The 14,838-nt window shown below is 50.9% G+C and overlaps 1 protein-coding gene and 1 long non-coding RNA gene across 6 annotated transcripts in view; one reads left to right on the plus strand and one right to left on the minus strand.

Annotated features, from left to right (window-relative positions):
• NR5A2 (nuclear receptor subfamily 5 group A member 2) overlaps nucleotides 1–10,086 on the minus strand; it is a 128,008-nt gene extending 117,922 nt beyond the window's left edge. The window contains exon 1 of one of the 3 annotated variants that reach the window (XM_070384675.1): nucleotides 9,899–10,086. In XM_070384675.1, coding sequence (XP_070240776.1) covers nucleotides 9,899–9,962 — 64 coding nt within the window. In that variant the 5' untranslated portion in view covers nucleotides 9,963–10,086. Of the gene's footprint in view, nucleotides 1–2,039; nucleotides 2,166–9,898 lie in introns of those variants that run through there. The other 2 variants (XM_005902056.3, XM_070384672.1) reach the window with 2 other exon arrangements.
• LOC138991229 (uncharacterized) overlaps nucleotides 3,086–14,838 on the plus strand; it is a 44,064-nt gene continuing 32,311 nt past the window's right edge. Inside the window, exons 1-3 of one of the 3 annotated variants that reach the window (XR_011467194.1) lie at nucleotides 3,086–3,217; nucleotides 6,190–6,268; nucleotides 8,848–8,898. This is a non-coding gene — a long non-coding RNA (uncharacterized lncRNA). Of the gene's footprint in view, nucleotides 3,561–6,189; nucleotides 6,269–8,847; nucleotides 8,899–14,838 lie in introns of all 3 variants that reach the window. The other 2 variants (XR_011467195.1, XR_011467193.1) reach the window with 2 other exon arrangements.

Here is a 14,838-nt window from a genome sequence, read left to right on the forward strand (position 1 = left end):
TGCTGCTTAACATACAGTACTCAGAGTCGAAGTTATTCAGACCTCAGTTTTAGTAGCATCTGCAGGTTTCACGAAAACCTTTCAACTTGGTGAGAAGGCCGCCCCTTAGGTGGTAAAGGGGAGTGGGTTGCAGTTGCCGACATCAGTGACCATTCTGATGCTCAGATTTTGGTGACAATATCACAGTCAGTCATTTTCAGTATTGCCTGGTTGCTGTAAGCATCGTTGTGAATGAAGCTCAGAAAGGGCTCAAGTCAATGCTAGCACCTTGCGTGTGGATTCACATGAACTTTCAGAATAAGTTTATTACGAAGCCCTCCCACTGCAGAGAGCATCTGGGGGCACTTTGACCCTCCTTACCAACACCAGGCTGGCATCTGGGCGTGGGGGGCTCTAGTGCTCCCCCCAGTGAGGGAGGGAAGGCCCGCCGGTTGCTGGAGCAGGAGGAAGAGGTCGGGAGGGTTGAGAGAAGGATGCAGAGCGTCTAACAGGACCGCGGGTTGCAGTATGGCCCGTTTCTGCCCGCGCATGAGGAGTGCCTGACCTGGCTGCAGGCAGAGGTCGGGGTCAGGTTCAGAGCGCAGCCTCAGCCCAGAGAGGGCCTGTTGAGGCCACACAAGTGTGGAGGCCACTCTCCCCTCTCCTCGCTCCCCAAAGGCCTGGCATGAGGGTGATAGACAGCCACCTGCACCCATTTGTCTCACAAACGGGAGCGGCGACGGGGTGAGAAAGGCGGCCGGGTCAGGGTTTTTTAAAATCGACTCTTCAAAGAATGCGCAGGCGTGTAACAGCGGAAAGGTTTCGCCTTGCTTTGAAGGTCGAGTCCAGGCCACGGCTCTGCCGGGTCGGCTGCGAGCCCAACGGGCACCGAATGCGAAGGTGGCCTCAGACCTGGAGAAAACTTCCCTTCCCGAGAACCCCTGGCCCCGAGGGCTCGTTCCAGGAACGGGGCGGGAGAGGGCTGTCCCGAGGGCCAGAGCTATGCCGATCCCTCCGGGGGACGTGGAAACCCCGCCTTTAGTGGACGATGCGGGAAACCTCCCGCGGGAGAGACCCGAGGGCCGGTCATCTTTCCCCCCGGGCGCTCCGCGTGGGGTCTGGGCAGCAGGCCGGCTCCGGGCGCACCCCTCCCCCTCCCCGCACTCCCTCCGGTCCTTGCCCCTTCAGTTCCGCGGGGCAGGGGGCCTCCGCCGGAGCCGCTCGCCCTGTGACCTGGGATGGGCCTGGGCGTCTCCCCGAACACCCTGGAGGAAGCAGAGCGCCGGGAGGAGGCGCCCAGCCCGCCCGCGGTGCCGGGAAGGTTACCTGGGGATGGTTCCAGGTGGCAGAGGCCGCAGCGCGAGGCTGGGGCCGGGGGCAGTGCGGGGGAGGCGCGGACGCCAGGAAGGGCGGGGAGGTGGGGCTGAGGGGCAGGGCCGGGGTGGTCTACTAGTCCAGGCCTGGGGGTGGTCTGCGCTCTAAGTATACACCCACCGCCTTGGAATCACAAAGCCGGGGCCCGCGGGCGGACGCCTCCCACCCTCAGCGCGGGACGTCTGGCCTCTGCGGCCTCCCGGTAGAGAGCCCCGGGGAAGCCACCCCTGCTGCGGGGCAGTTAACTGGTGGGGACCGGAGGCCCAGTGAGACGGCTCCGGCTCCAGCCACCCCCAACATACTCAACTTGCTCTCCGCTCCCCTGCAAACTTCGCTCCCCGCGTCCCCCACGCCTCCATCTCCCGTCCTACGGGGCCGGTCTCCAGGCTCGCCCTTCCCGGTTCTGACTTTGTCTTGAAGCCTTGATTGACGGTTGCAATTACGAAAGATGATGGCTCGGGGAGGCTCCCGCAGCCTTGACGAGCTTGAGAAGCGCAGTCCCGGCATATTTTATCCAGGCTCAGCGTCATGGGGCCGTGCGCCCCCTGCGCCCGCGGGCAGCAGCGGAGGGGGTCTCGCGCCCCCGGCCCACGAGGAGGCTACTGCCCGGCCCTCCCGCCTCCCCCTGCCCGCAGCTTGGCGTCGCGTTCCCGGGCGCGCCGGGCACCGCCTGCCCTTGACCTGACCTGAGGCGTGCCTGCCGGCCGCGCGCACTTCCCGCGTGCAGTCTGCAAAGCCGTAAAATGTCAAGATTTTCAGGACTGGTTTCTTGGACTCGACAACACGGGTCCCCGGAGGAACAGCAAGGAAGATTCTTGTCCTCGCGCGCCTGGGTGGGGAAGCACCCCCCCGCCCCCCCCGCCCCCCGCCCCCCCCCCGCCACGACCCATCCCAACCCGTCAAAAACTTGCAAATCCGCATCCTTGAAAACCATGTCTAGCACCTCCTCCATTCCGACTTTTTGGTGCTTTGGAGAAACCGGAATACTTTTCTCGGAGCATGTGTCTACTCTTCAGAAGAAATCTAGATTCCCACCCCATCCCTCCGCCCTTTCCCCAGAAAGTCTCCGAGGCCAGGCCAGGCCAGCCTGGGGGGAGACAGAACACACCGCTGAAGCGCGGGCTCTGTTTCATTTCTCCGCCCCTGCTACTCGAAAAGCCCATCAGAAGTCACTTTTGCTTTCCTCTGAAAATTAAATTTAGCAAGAACTTTGGAGTCGCGCTCCCGAGCTGGAGGGCGGGGTGGCTGGGGTGGAGGCGTCCCACCCCCGAGCTGGAAGCACTTTTTTTAAGACTTAAGTTTTCCTGCAGACACGTAAGTTACCGAAGAGCGTGGAATTGGCCAAAGCGTTCAGAAAATAAACTGGAATAGGTGAAAAGTCGTGTTTTTTTTTTTTTAATCTTTTTCTGACGCCTGCGTAAATAACTACTTCCGACATCCTCGAAAACAACCTCCAGTCCAGGAGGTAGAAGGGCAGCCAGTTTAGACCGTCCACCCCGGAAGACTGCCTGGTGGGGTGGCCGCCAACAGCGATGCGAGCAGGTTCACTATGGGAGCATCTCAGTGTATCTCCGGCCCCTCTTGACCAGCGAGGAAAACGCAAGGTGACACAACTCCTGGGTAACCAAGGCCCCTCGAGCCCTCCCCAGACAGACTCGCATCTTTGTCCCGAGGGAAAGGTGAGGTTGGGGAGACTTTGGCCTGGAGTATCAGAACCTACCACCCTTGGTATGAAGGCGTCCTTGCAGAACTTCTACTTTGCAGAGAACTGCCCCAGCCCAGGGATCCAGGCGCGTTCTACCGCCCTCGAGGTGAACGGGGACATCCGGTCTTGCGAAAGGAGCTGGCTGGGACCTAATCTTGGGTAGGTGCTGGTCCAACCTAATCTGTGCGCTCAGTCGCTTCAGTCCTGCCTGACTCTTTGCGACCCTAAGAACTGGGTTCTGCCAGTCTCCTCTGTCCATGGGATTCTCCAGGCAAGAGTACTGGAGTGGGTTGCCATGCCCTCCTCCAGGGGATCTTCCCAACCCAGGGATCGAACCTGCCTCTCTTAACGTCTCCTGCATTGGCTCTTTACCACTAGCGCCACCTGGGAATCCGCCAATGTAATCTAGCTTTCCTCTCTGTAATTGAAATGGAAGCACGAGTGAGCTGCAACTCAGCTCTGGGAACCACCCCGTCCAGGTTGTTGGGGACAAACCAGAACGGTGAGTGGCATTCACGAGGGCGTTGCTGGCCCAGAGCAGACCACCAAGCCCTGGGTGAGAGCTGCTCCCCAGGCGATCCCACTCCCCAGAGCCCCCCGGAGCAGGAACTCGGATCCCAGCACTAGATAACTCTAGACTGACGTCCCACTAACTCTGGCCAGACTGGAAGCTTCACGAGAGAAGGGGTGACGTGCTGCCCAGCTTCCCCTTCCCCGGCTGGGGCCGTTCGGGGATGGACCGCCGCGAGGCTGTGTCTTAGGGAAGCCCCCCGGGGAGGGGGTTCTTAAAATCTAAGGGTGCCGGACCCGCTGAGCTGCGGCCGTCGAGCATTGTGGGTGCCTCTTACCCAGCAAAGTGTGGGTTTGGAAAGGCGGGGCTTGCGGGGGACCGTCCCCCCGGGACTTGCCGCGTGGGCAAGTTAGGGTCCCCCGAGGGGTCGCGGGTCGTGCGATTCAGAGGGTCCTTTTCCAACCTGCATCCAACTGGAAAACAACTTTCGTAATTAAGAGGTGGTGGCCAGGGTGCGCCGAGCCTTGGGGCGAATCCTTTCGCTTTCCCCTGGGTTCCTCGTCTGGATACTGTGGGGCGTCGCCTCGGGGACGGGATGGGCGGGGGGCGGGTTCCGAGCAGTTTTCTTTCCAGGCCCACAGAGACCAGTGGAGGCAATGGAGCCTTGGGACCCTGAGGCTGCAGACGCCCAGACCCGCAGCCAGAAGCTGCGTTTACTGTGAAAGCACGTTAGCGCCTGGCGTGGGAGACACACCCGGCTTTGTCAAAGCGCTTAAAAAGGGCGGGGGGCGGTGTTTAAACTCTTTCCCTGTCCCCTCCCTCCAGGAGACATTTGCTTGTTTGTTAGGAGTAAAATGTTGATCTATTGGGCTTCCCTTGTGGCTCAGCTGGTAAAGAATTCACCCGCAATGCGGGAAACCTGGGTTCGATCCCTGGGTTGGGAAGACACCCTGGAGAAGGGAAAGGCTACCCACTCTGGTATTCTGGCCTGGAGAATTCCATGGACTGTATAGTCCGTGGGGTCATAAAGAGTCGGACATGACTGAACGACTTTCTTTATTATATATAGGAATAAAAAGTCCTCTATAAACGCCCTCATTTTGAGGGATTTCCCTGCCTTCCTCATACCTCTGATGATAACAAGTGGATGCTGTGAATTTTCTATTTCCTGGTCATCCGCTCAATGGCCCCATGCCTTGTCACCAGAGGCCACAGAACTGCAAGCTCAACGTCAAAGATCCTTTCAGGAAATTCCAGAGTCTGAGACAAGCAGGGCCTCCCTCCCCCCACACCCCCATACTGCCCTCTACCCAACCCCACCCCCCAACCGCCTCCCACTCCCCATTGCTGCTCTGCCCTCAGGGCTCCAGATGCCGCCCGAGCCCACCCTTTCAAACTTTTGGGGGTTCTAAACCTGATCTGCACTGTGGATGGAGGAGGAAGACAAAGGGCCATTGACCAGTGTCTTTCTTAAGTCCAAAATGCCTTTCGGGAGAAAGTCTGAATAGATCAACATTGCTTGTGATCATCACTTCTTTATATCAACAGGGGCGAAAGGTATAACCTTGAGGAAAATGCACGGTTTTCAGAGCCCCATCCATGGGTTCCACTTACAGCCCACTCTTCTGACAAACTGAATGACCTTGGCTAAATCACTTGACCTTTCTAAGTTCTTTTTTTTTTTTTTTTTCCCATCAGTAAAAGAAGACTTGGACTTCGCTGGTGGCTCAGTGGTAAAGAATCTGCCTGCCAATGCAGGAGACCCGGGTTTGATCCCTGGGTTGGGAAGATCCCCTGGAGGAGGAAATGGCAACTCACTCCAGTATTCTTGCCTGGAGAATCCCATGGACAGAGGAGCCTGGTGGGCCACAGTCTGTGGGGTCGCATAGAGTCAGACACAACTCAGTGACTAAACAACAAAATAAGGTTCACAAAGAAAACCTTTTTTTAAATAAAATAAATTTTCCATGCAGGTGATCGTGTCAGGAGAGCAGCCCACCACATTGTTATTAATATCAGTTTTTTTTATCTTTTTCCCTTTCCCCCTAATTTCCCCCAAAGCATCCTCTGTAAGGAAAACACTTAGGAAAGGAGTCACTAGCCATTCTGCATGCTAAGTTGCTCAGTCATGTCCGACTCTTTGGGACCCTATGGACAGTAGCCTGCCAGGCTCCTCTGTCCATGGGATTTTCCAGGCAAGAAAATTGCCATGCCCTCCTCCAGGGGATCTTCCTGCCCCAGGAATGGAACCCACAACTCTTAAGTCTCCTGTTTTGGCAGGCTGGCTCTTTACCACTAGCGCCATCTGGGAAGCCCAGTCATTCTAAGGACCATGAAAAATGGGTCCTTCTAGTGGAAGGTTCTTGCCAACTGCACTGTCTTACAGTGTTTGACACTGTCTTCAGGACTCAGTCACATTATCTGCAGATGTTCTGCTTATTTGAGTTGTAAAAGTTAAATATATCTTTTCTTATGAATCATGTAAACATACATAACAGAGCTTCCTGAAAGACTGAGGAGGAGGCAGACTTTACTGAGTGGCCTGGTCAGTTTCAGTCCACTTGGGTTTTCCAGGCTCCATCTCTCATATTCACACCATTCATATTCAGCTCTCCCCTAGGCCCTCCCTGGATACAGTGCCCCCCAAATTCCTGAAGCTCCCTGAAGCCAAGTGGATTTCTCGGAGAAGTTCCAACAAGGTGAGGAGTAAGGACGAACCCTCAAAGGGAGGTTCTGGACTGGGGGTCGAGATGTCTGCTTCTTGCCCTGCATAGAGCATGCCAGGAGCTGTTTGGGGAGGTTGGACCGTGGAGGGAGACAGTCCCAGAGCCCTTCTCTAGCTCAGTTCAAGTTCAAGGCTAAAGCCAAGATAACCCTAGACATTGTGTCTGGGTGGAAGGGTCAAGTAAAGGAAAAAAGCATCACCAACCTCTGTTCTCGCTTTCTCTGTATATCTCTCTTGGTTCATTAAAGAAGTCCTTTAAGTCCCATCACAGTTGCAGATCCAGGCCAGTACAGAGCATCTCGGGAGCAGTGTTTGGGAGGCGGGCAGGAGCCAGGGAGGAGAGGAGGCTCCTGGGCTCAGCTTCCCAGACGAAACTGGCCGCCTGAGCCCAGCTTGAGGACCAGAGCACGGGCGTGGGTGACTGTGTTCTCAACTGCACTGTGAACGGAGCTGGCTAGAGGTTAGGGCGACACAGCCAGCTGTCTACTGCCCACTGTGAGACGCTGCTCCAGAGACCCTCAAGGGCACAGAGCTCGCCGAAGCTTATCACCCGAGTAAAATCAGTCTCCGAGAGCACCAAGGGGCCCAGAGAGTAGCACTGGCATCACAGCCTCCAGGCAGCACTTTCGCGTGTCTTAGGTACCCTGTGTGTGCGTGCTTAGTCACTCAGTCCTGTCTGACTCTTCGAAACCCCGTGGACTGTAGCTCGCCAGACCCCTTGGTTCATGGGATTCTCTAGGCAAGAATGTTGGAGTGGGTTGCCATGCCTTTCTCCAGGGGGATCTTCCTGACCCACGGATCAAACCTTGGTTTCCTGCATTGAAGGTGGATTCTTTACCATCTGAGCCACCAGGGAACCCCTATTATATACCCTAGCTACACAGAACTTACTGTGGCTCATATGCAACATTATATAGACTGTAAAATATTCTTTGAAATGCACTTAGTTAGAAGAATTACATAAACTTAACACAAATCAACCATAACGTCGAGCACATAGCTGGAGGGTTGCTGCCTATTCCTTAGATGACATGTTTCCTACGACACGGATTTGGCTCTTTTGCTGATATAGACAAATACTTTATTCTCTCTCTCAAACTATTACTGCATAGCACTCTGTAATGTCACCCTATTTATGAGAATGTAAAAAACCTAAGCCAGAAACCGAGAGTCTGGAGGGCATCTGAGGCCAGTTCCCTTGAAGGGAACAATCTAGATATAGCCCAGGTCTGCTGCTCTCATGCTCTCAGACAGCCCTGCAGACAGAAGACACACCGATCGGTGTCTTATTTTCACTTTTCTATATGAGCACAGACTACATGCAGTTGTCATGGCACCACGAATACATAAAACTGTCATGCCAGCTTGGACCCACAGAGACTGCTTTTTAGATAAACAGGCACGTTCCCAGCAGAACAGAGAAACTGAGGCAGAATTCAGTCCCTGACTGCACTGTACATACAATGGGCTCGGTTTGGGGGGCTTCTCTCCCTGGTCCCAAAGTGCCATTTGCCATCAAAGCCCCAGGGACTGCAGACACCCTGAGCTGCGCCAGGGGGTTCTCCTCGGTGGGCCTGCCCTGGGCGGTCAGAACCCCTCCCCCCCATTCTAGAGGCGACTGGCCTTCAGGGACGCACTGAAGGAGCTGATGCAGCACTGTCCCCCTGAGTGACCATCTGGCCAAGCATCCCGGAAAGTGCCCCCAGCACCCCGGGAATGACACCCCCCCACCCCAGCATCCCGGGAGGCTACGCTGTGGAGCAGATGATGCTCAGAGCCAGCAGCCTCCCCGAGGTGACCAGGGGGTTCCAAAGAAGGCGTCTCACAGCCACCGGCGGGGCTGCCATGCCCGGGCACCTGGGGGGTAAGGCAGGTGGGGGGAGCGTTCCTGGGCCCGGAGCGGACGGTGCCCTCGAATGAGGTCCGGGGAGAGGGCTCTTTGAACGGAAAACTGTTCTTGGTCGGCCTGTGATCTAGAGGCGCCCTAAAGTGCCCGCACAGGTTTCGGGGGCCGGGGTGGGCCCCTGGGCTCTTCTTCAGGACCTTCTTGAGGCTCAGCCTCCAGCGGTCCCTCCGGGATTAGACGGCCGCCCCCACCCCGACCCCTCGGCCGCCGGGGCTCCGGACCCTGCGGACCCCAGACGTGAAGGGGGTCCAGCCTCGCGGCCTCACCGACCCCGCGCGGCCTGAGCGCCGGGCGGGAGCCGAGGCAACGCGAAGGCGGTCCCTTCCGCCGCCGCACCGGGTTCATTCACCCCGGGCTGGCGCCGCCAAGTGAGGGTCCCCGAGCGCGGTCCCGGATTTCCGCGCGCTGACTTCGCATCCACAGGTGGGTGCTTCTCCGAGCACGCCCTCGCCGCGCGCCCCCGCATCTCCGGGCCTCGCCGCGCGTCCCCGCGCCCCCGGCTCGGGCGCGCCCTCGCCCCAGCAGCCTCCGCCTTCAGGGACCCTTTGCCCAGGAGCCCGGCTGCTGCTCCCTGGGCAAAGATGTGAAATCGCCCCTGTGTTCTCTTCCAGCTCATTTCTGTACCCGTATTTTTTTTTTATCTGCAGAGCAATTGAATTCTGTTGCACTCTGCCTGCCTTCCCAGCGTTTTCCTTTTCGTAAGTACAGAACTTTTTTTGTGTGTGTGTGCCATTTCCTCAATTGATATGCTTTAGGGTGTAGTTGACCCATTAAAAGCAATCACTGCGTTCAGTGGAGTCAGCTGGTTATGAAGGGAGAACGAGGAAAAACCCAGACCTTGGTTTTCCTTCTCAGCAGAGCTGGAACTCAGGCCTTTGCAAATTACAGGGACATTCCAATTCATTCCAAAGCCTAAGAAATGTGCTGCAGAAAGGGCTTAGGGCCTTCAAAAACGAGTGCGGAGGAATAAAGGCAAGATTTCCCACAGAGCAGTAATGACAGATGTCTGGGAGTCTTTTCTTTTTCACCCTTTAGGGTTAATTCAAAGTGTTCTTGCTGTAACATTAACGTTTGTGACTTGGCATTGCTTGTACTTTTTAAAAATGAAAATTAGCTTTGTGTACTTATTCTGTTTATAAAAAGAAGATAGACTCATTATTTTGAAAACCTGTAACCCTTAACTTCTTAACTAGTGACGGTATGATTTTGGGTTTTGATTTTGTCTTTTGGAACGAAAAGCAAAATTTTCTGTAGTGCCTACAATGAATGAGATGCACGGTGGTGTGGCTTCGAACTCCACAGACAGTTGAAAGCCTTTGCTAAGGTTGGATCAGGGATGACTCCATATGGCTAACTTGTTTCAACTGGTTCAACTTTTAGTTTATTATTTCTCATTTAAAAGTATCAGAAAATATTAGGGATGAAATGAATATATTGTACTTTTTGTTTTCTGGCTATTTTAGGCTGGTGGAATGACATCCAAAAACAAAGGCTATAAGAATATTTGAAATATTCATTTGCCTCTTTAACTTCAAGAAAGATAAATGTGTGATATATACATGGACTTACGTGCTTTTAATAAACACAACTGGAAAAGCAGTGACTGATAATAGTAAATACATCAATGGCATTGAATTACATGTATTAGTGTCATAGCAGGATAATAAATAGATAATAAATAGAGCAACTCCTACTTACCAATAGGTGTAAGTCCGTGCTTTAGAGATTCTTGTAAATCCCCAGTATCCGAATTAGAAGACATTCTTAATGAAATTATAGGCAGTCCTTTGGTTTAAAGCAGATATCATTGAGTGTGAGAAGGAAGTGCAGCTTGTCAAATTTTGAAGCCTTGGGCAGGACACATCAGACTACAACAACCCTGAGTGAAAGTTAAGAAAAAGAGAGGAAAAAAAAAAAAACCTCCAAGAATCCAGAAAGTTACAAGCTCGTCTTTCCCTGGACTCTGTACTTTTCCAGCATTAGTGATCTGCTGTAAACCTTGTATCCAGTTTCGTGATGGTTTCTAATCAGAGGCATGGAAACTTTTGATAGGCTTGGACGAATCATGTGACTCCAGGCAGGTTGATAAGAGGACCCTGTTATAAAGTGACAGCAAAGGAGATAAGAACTCTTGGCAGATAATGGCACAGAAATGATTAACTCAGAAGTGGAGAGTTGGTGTGCAGCGCAGAGAGTAGAAGGTTGTAAAACTGAGGGGTCAGAAGATCACACTTAGTGGGGAAAACTGCAAACCAGCTTAAATCCACTAACTAAACTTAGGCTTGTGACATACTCCCTGGATGTCATCACCTCTCTGCATAGAAGAGGACGTAGCTCTTCTGACCTCTGTAAATATATTTTAGATGATAACGTGGGCAGACATTCATTCTCCAAGTGATGACCGGGCATATGATTGACACTTCGGAACCCTTCAGGCAGGCTTGCTGAGCCTGTGCTCATTTATCTCTTCTTGTTTTGTCAACCAGCTTTTTTTTTTTTATCCTGCCTGTTCATTAGCTGAGGAGTTAACCTTAGCTTGTTTGTAGATTGGTCAGTTGATTAAAAGGGCAGACTATTTCTTTGCCCCCCAAAAGTAACACTTCATACTTTGAGGTTAATGCTGGCAAATACATTTGCCATAATTTAAAAATTATCATACTTTCCTTGAATCCATGGGGGAAAAAAAAGGGTTACTCCTCACATGAAAGAGATATTATTCAAATGACCAAGGTTAGTTTTAGGCTCTTGTAGAATATCTCAATTGTTTTCCAAAGTAATAAAATCTGGATTCTTAGAACAATGCATGTCTTTTCCTATGTTGTGGAACAGTTAGTCATTTTCTTGTATGTTTTGATTTTGCTAATGGAGCAGTTTTTGTGTGTGTGTGTGTGTGTGTGTGTGTTTGGCCTAAGATTCCATTAAAAAACCCAGAGTGTTTATGTACAGCATTTTCCCCATCAAAATTATATATTTTTTGGATTAAATTTGACTGCATATAATAGAAAAACCAGAAAGACAGTGGTTTAAATAAGACATTTATTTTTCTCCTATGAAAGCGATTCAGAGGTAGGGATGGTACCGTGCCCTATGAAGTTACGCAGGACCTCACTCCTTCCCTTTCTCTGTCCTCTGTCTCTTGTCCCCATGTTCCAAAACAGCTGCTAGGGGCTGGCCATCACTACCAGGAGCCATCACTACTGGGGAGCAGAACAGATGAAGGGAGAAAACATGGGTTCCTTCTTCAGTACATCTCCTGAAAGTACTGTGTAAACACTTTGCTTATATTTCACTAGGCAGAAATTTGACACATACGCACACTTAGCTGCTTCCCTGATAGCTCCATTGGTAAAGAATCTGCCTGCAATGCAGGAGACCCTGGTTCGATTCCTAGGTTGGGAAGATCTGCTGGAAAAGGGATAGGCTACCCACTCCAGTAGTCTTGGGCTTCCCTTATGGCTCAGCTGGTAAAGAATCCGCCCTCAATGTGGGAGACCTGGGTTGTATCCCTGGGTTGGGAAGATCCCGTGAAGAAGGGAAAGGCTTACCACTCTAGTATTCTGGCCTGGAGAATTCCATGGAGTGTACAGTCCATGGGGTTACAAAAAATTCAGACACAACTGAGCAACTTTCACTTTCACTTTTTCCTTTCACACTTAGCTTCAAGGGAGGCTGGAAGTGAAGTCTCTAGCTGGACAAGTAAATATATATTTCAAGCTACAAAGGATTGGGTGATTATTAATTATCCATGTCAGTTCTTTGTTGTTATTTCTTTAAGCAATCAGACAATAATGTGGTACAGTACCTGAAATGTACCCGTGTAAATGTTAAGGGATGTGACGTGTGACCCTGAGAAGCAGCTATTCTCTTAAAACTTATGAGGACTCCAAAAGGTTTTTGCTCATGTAAATTACATCAATTAGTGTTTATTGCATTTGGAATTAAAATTGAGAAAGTAAAAATTATTAGTTATAAGTATATTAATTTATTGTTTTCAAGGTGTATTATGATAACGCATTGAGGATTGAAAAGAGCTATTTTCCAAAGGAAAAGAATCTTTAAAAAGCAGCATTTTCAGAAGCCTTTTTAATGTCTAGCTTAATATAAAGCTGCCTTCTCACCTGCACTGCTGCATTCAGTCTGTAGTAATATACTGTTTTTTTTTTATTTCAATCTTCACCAGTTAAAAAGATTCATTTGTTTACTTGTGTTTTGGCTGCACTGGGTCTTGCTTTTGCGCCAGCTTTCTCTAGCTGTGCTGAGTGGGGGCCGCTCCCCTTTGCAGTGTGAGGGCTTCTCCTGCTGGGGGCACGGGCTCTACGTGTGCAGACGTGAGTAGTTGCGGCAGGTGGGTTTAGTTGCCCTGTGGCATGTGGGGTCGTCAGGGACTGAGCCTGTGTCCCCTGCATTGGCAGGTGGATTCTTAAGCACTGGACCAGGGAAGTCCCAGAAGTCTTTATTTTATTTTTTAAAACTACTTTCCTGTTAAACTTTTGGCTGTGCTGGGTCTCCGTTGCTGCCTGGGCTTTCTCCCATCGTGGTGTGTGGGCTTCCTGCTGCAGGGGTGTCTCTTGCGGCAGTCTGGGTTCGAGGCGAGCGGGCTTTGGTAGTGGTTTTGACACGTGGGCATACAGCTGTGGCTCTGGAGCTCGGGTTCCGCAGTCGTGACGTACGCTTAGCTGCTTGCAGTATGTGGGATCTTCCCAGACCAGGGATGGAACCGATGTCCCTTGCATAGCAAGGTGGATTCTTAACCACTAGACCACCAGGGAAGCCCTCCAATACACATTTTGATGTCATTAAAAACCATGATGGACTATGTGACTCAGGGTCTTGGGTGAGAGACTCATCTTCCGTAAATGGAATTTCGGAAGATATATGCAAGTTTCTTTTCTGCGTTTTGTTCTTGGCGCCCATTCTTAGTCACAGGTACGACCTGACACCCTGCGGAAGACCTCCCACGGTCTGTAATTCAGTAGCGTCGCGGCGTTCTTTGCTCTGGCCCTCTTCTTTCGTGTGTGTGGCTAATAAAACACGGAACGAGAAAAAAGACTGGATTCCATGCTTTGTTATATACATCTGATTAGACAGGCTTATTTACAAAATATACCAAAAAATATTGAAAGATGATAGTAGTACTGGGTTCCCTTAAGTCCCACTAGAACCTTTAAAAAATACAATTTGCCATTTTGTCTTATTCATGTCCTGCAGAACTTACTGGCATGCTGAGGAAATGTCGCATTAATGAGTTACTTTGGTCTTCTGAAGCTTATCTAGGAGGCTAATTGACTAGGAATAGACACTCAGAACTTTGTGAGAAATGAACATGTTTTTGTGAAAGAAGGCTGGAATAACATTCACATGTGATACAAATAACAGGTGCACGGAACTCAGCCCGAGAGATGGTTAATGAACAATTTAGGTTCCAGCCAGGCTGGGGGAAAAGCAAAAGAGGAATTACGACCTCAGTTTTTAGTAATTATTTTTCCCAATCAAGGCACAGTCTAACTCTCTCCTTTGGGCAGATGTGGGCATTTAATCACCTTCGCTATCCCACCGAACTCATCAGATACCACCATAGAGCAGACCGGCAGTGACTCACATGTACGAGGACCCTTGTTTATACTGATAAAACGTTATTTGCTAACTGATTTCAGAAAGGATTTGTAAATGATTGACAGATAACTAATGACTCCTGGACATCTTTGCCAAAATCCAGAAAGCATTCAGTAATGTCATCTGAACCCATATTGCATGATGATGTTGAAGTTGGGTTAATGAATCACAGTTGCTGTAAACTTCCTGAATATGCTCTTCCAAGACATTATGACATATCCATTAGGAACTGATAGTCTTGTAAAATCAGTTTTCTGGTCAGCACTGTGCGTGAGCACATAGCAGAAAGCCCCATGGGTCTGTTTGTATTTGGATTTACTAAGAACAAGCACCCTACATGACTCATCACTCAATGGGACTGATTGTACCAGTTACTGGGGAGTTTGTGTGCTCAGACACTCAGTCCCGTCCAACTCTTTGCAACCCCACGGACTGTAGCCCGCCAGGCTCCTCTGTCCATGGGATTCTCCAGGCAAGAATCCTGGAGCGGGTTGCCATTTCCTTCTCTAGGGGATCTTCCTGACCCAGGGATCAAGCCCACATCTCTTGCATCTCCTGCATTGGCAGGCAGATATTTTACCACGGTCATACATACCACATACTACCCCATTGCTCACTGGGCTGTTTTTGCTGGTGCCCTTCACTAACAAAGCCACTTGTCACTGATTTCATTTAAGACCTGGGCTAGCACTGGCACTTAAAAAAAGAAAAAATCAGCTTCTTTAACAGCCCGCAAGCCCCCAATCATATAAGATGATGGGGTGGCGGATCTGGAGAAATAATGACTATGCAAAGATTTCTTTTCATTCTTTTTAATAACTGTGAGAAATGGGGCACCTGGCAGGAAAGATAAGCTACTTTTACACAGTACTATTATGGCCAGGTAAATATTACTCACTTTTTATAGCACTAATAATTAAACAGAGCCTTAGTCAATCTTCCAGCAATTGAAATCTCTCAGACTTGATTCTTCTGTAGGCTTGTGTTGAGTTCCCCACGTTTATCACAATCTGTGATCTGGGTCT

The sequence above is a fragment of the Bos mutus genome, chromosome 16, assembly GCF_027580195.1.
Source record: "Bos mutus isolate GX-2022 chromosome 16, NWIPB_WYAK_1.1, whole genome shotgun sequence".
Lineage (NCBI taxonomy): Eukaryota > Metazoa > Chordata > Mammalia > Artiodactyla > Bovidae > Bos > Bos mutus.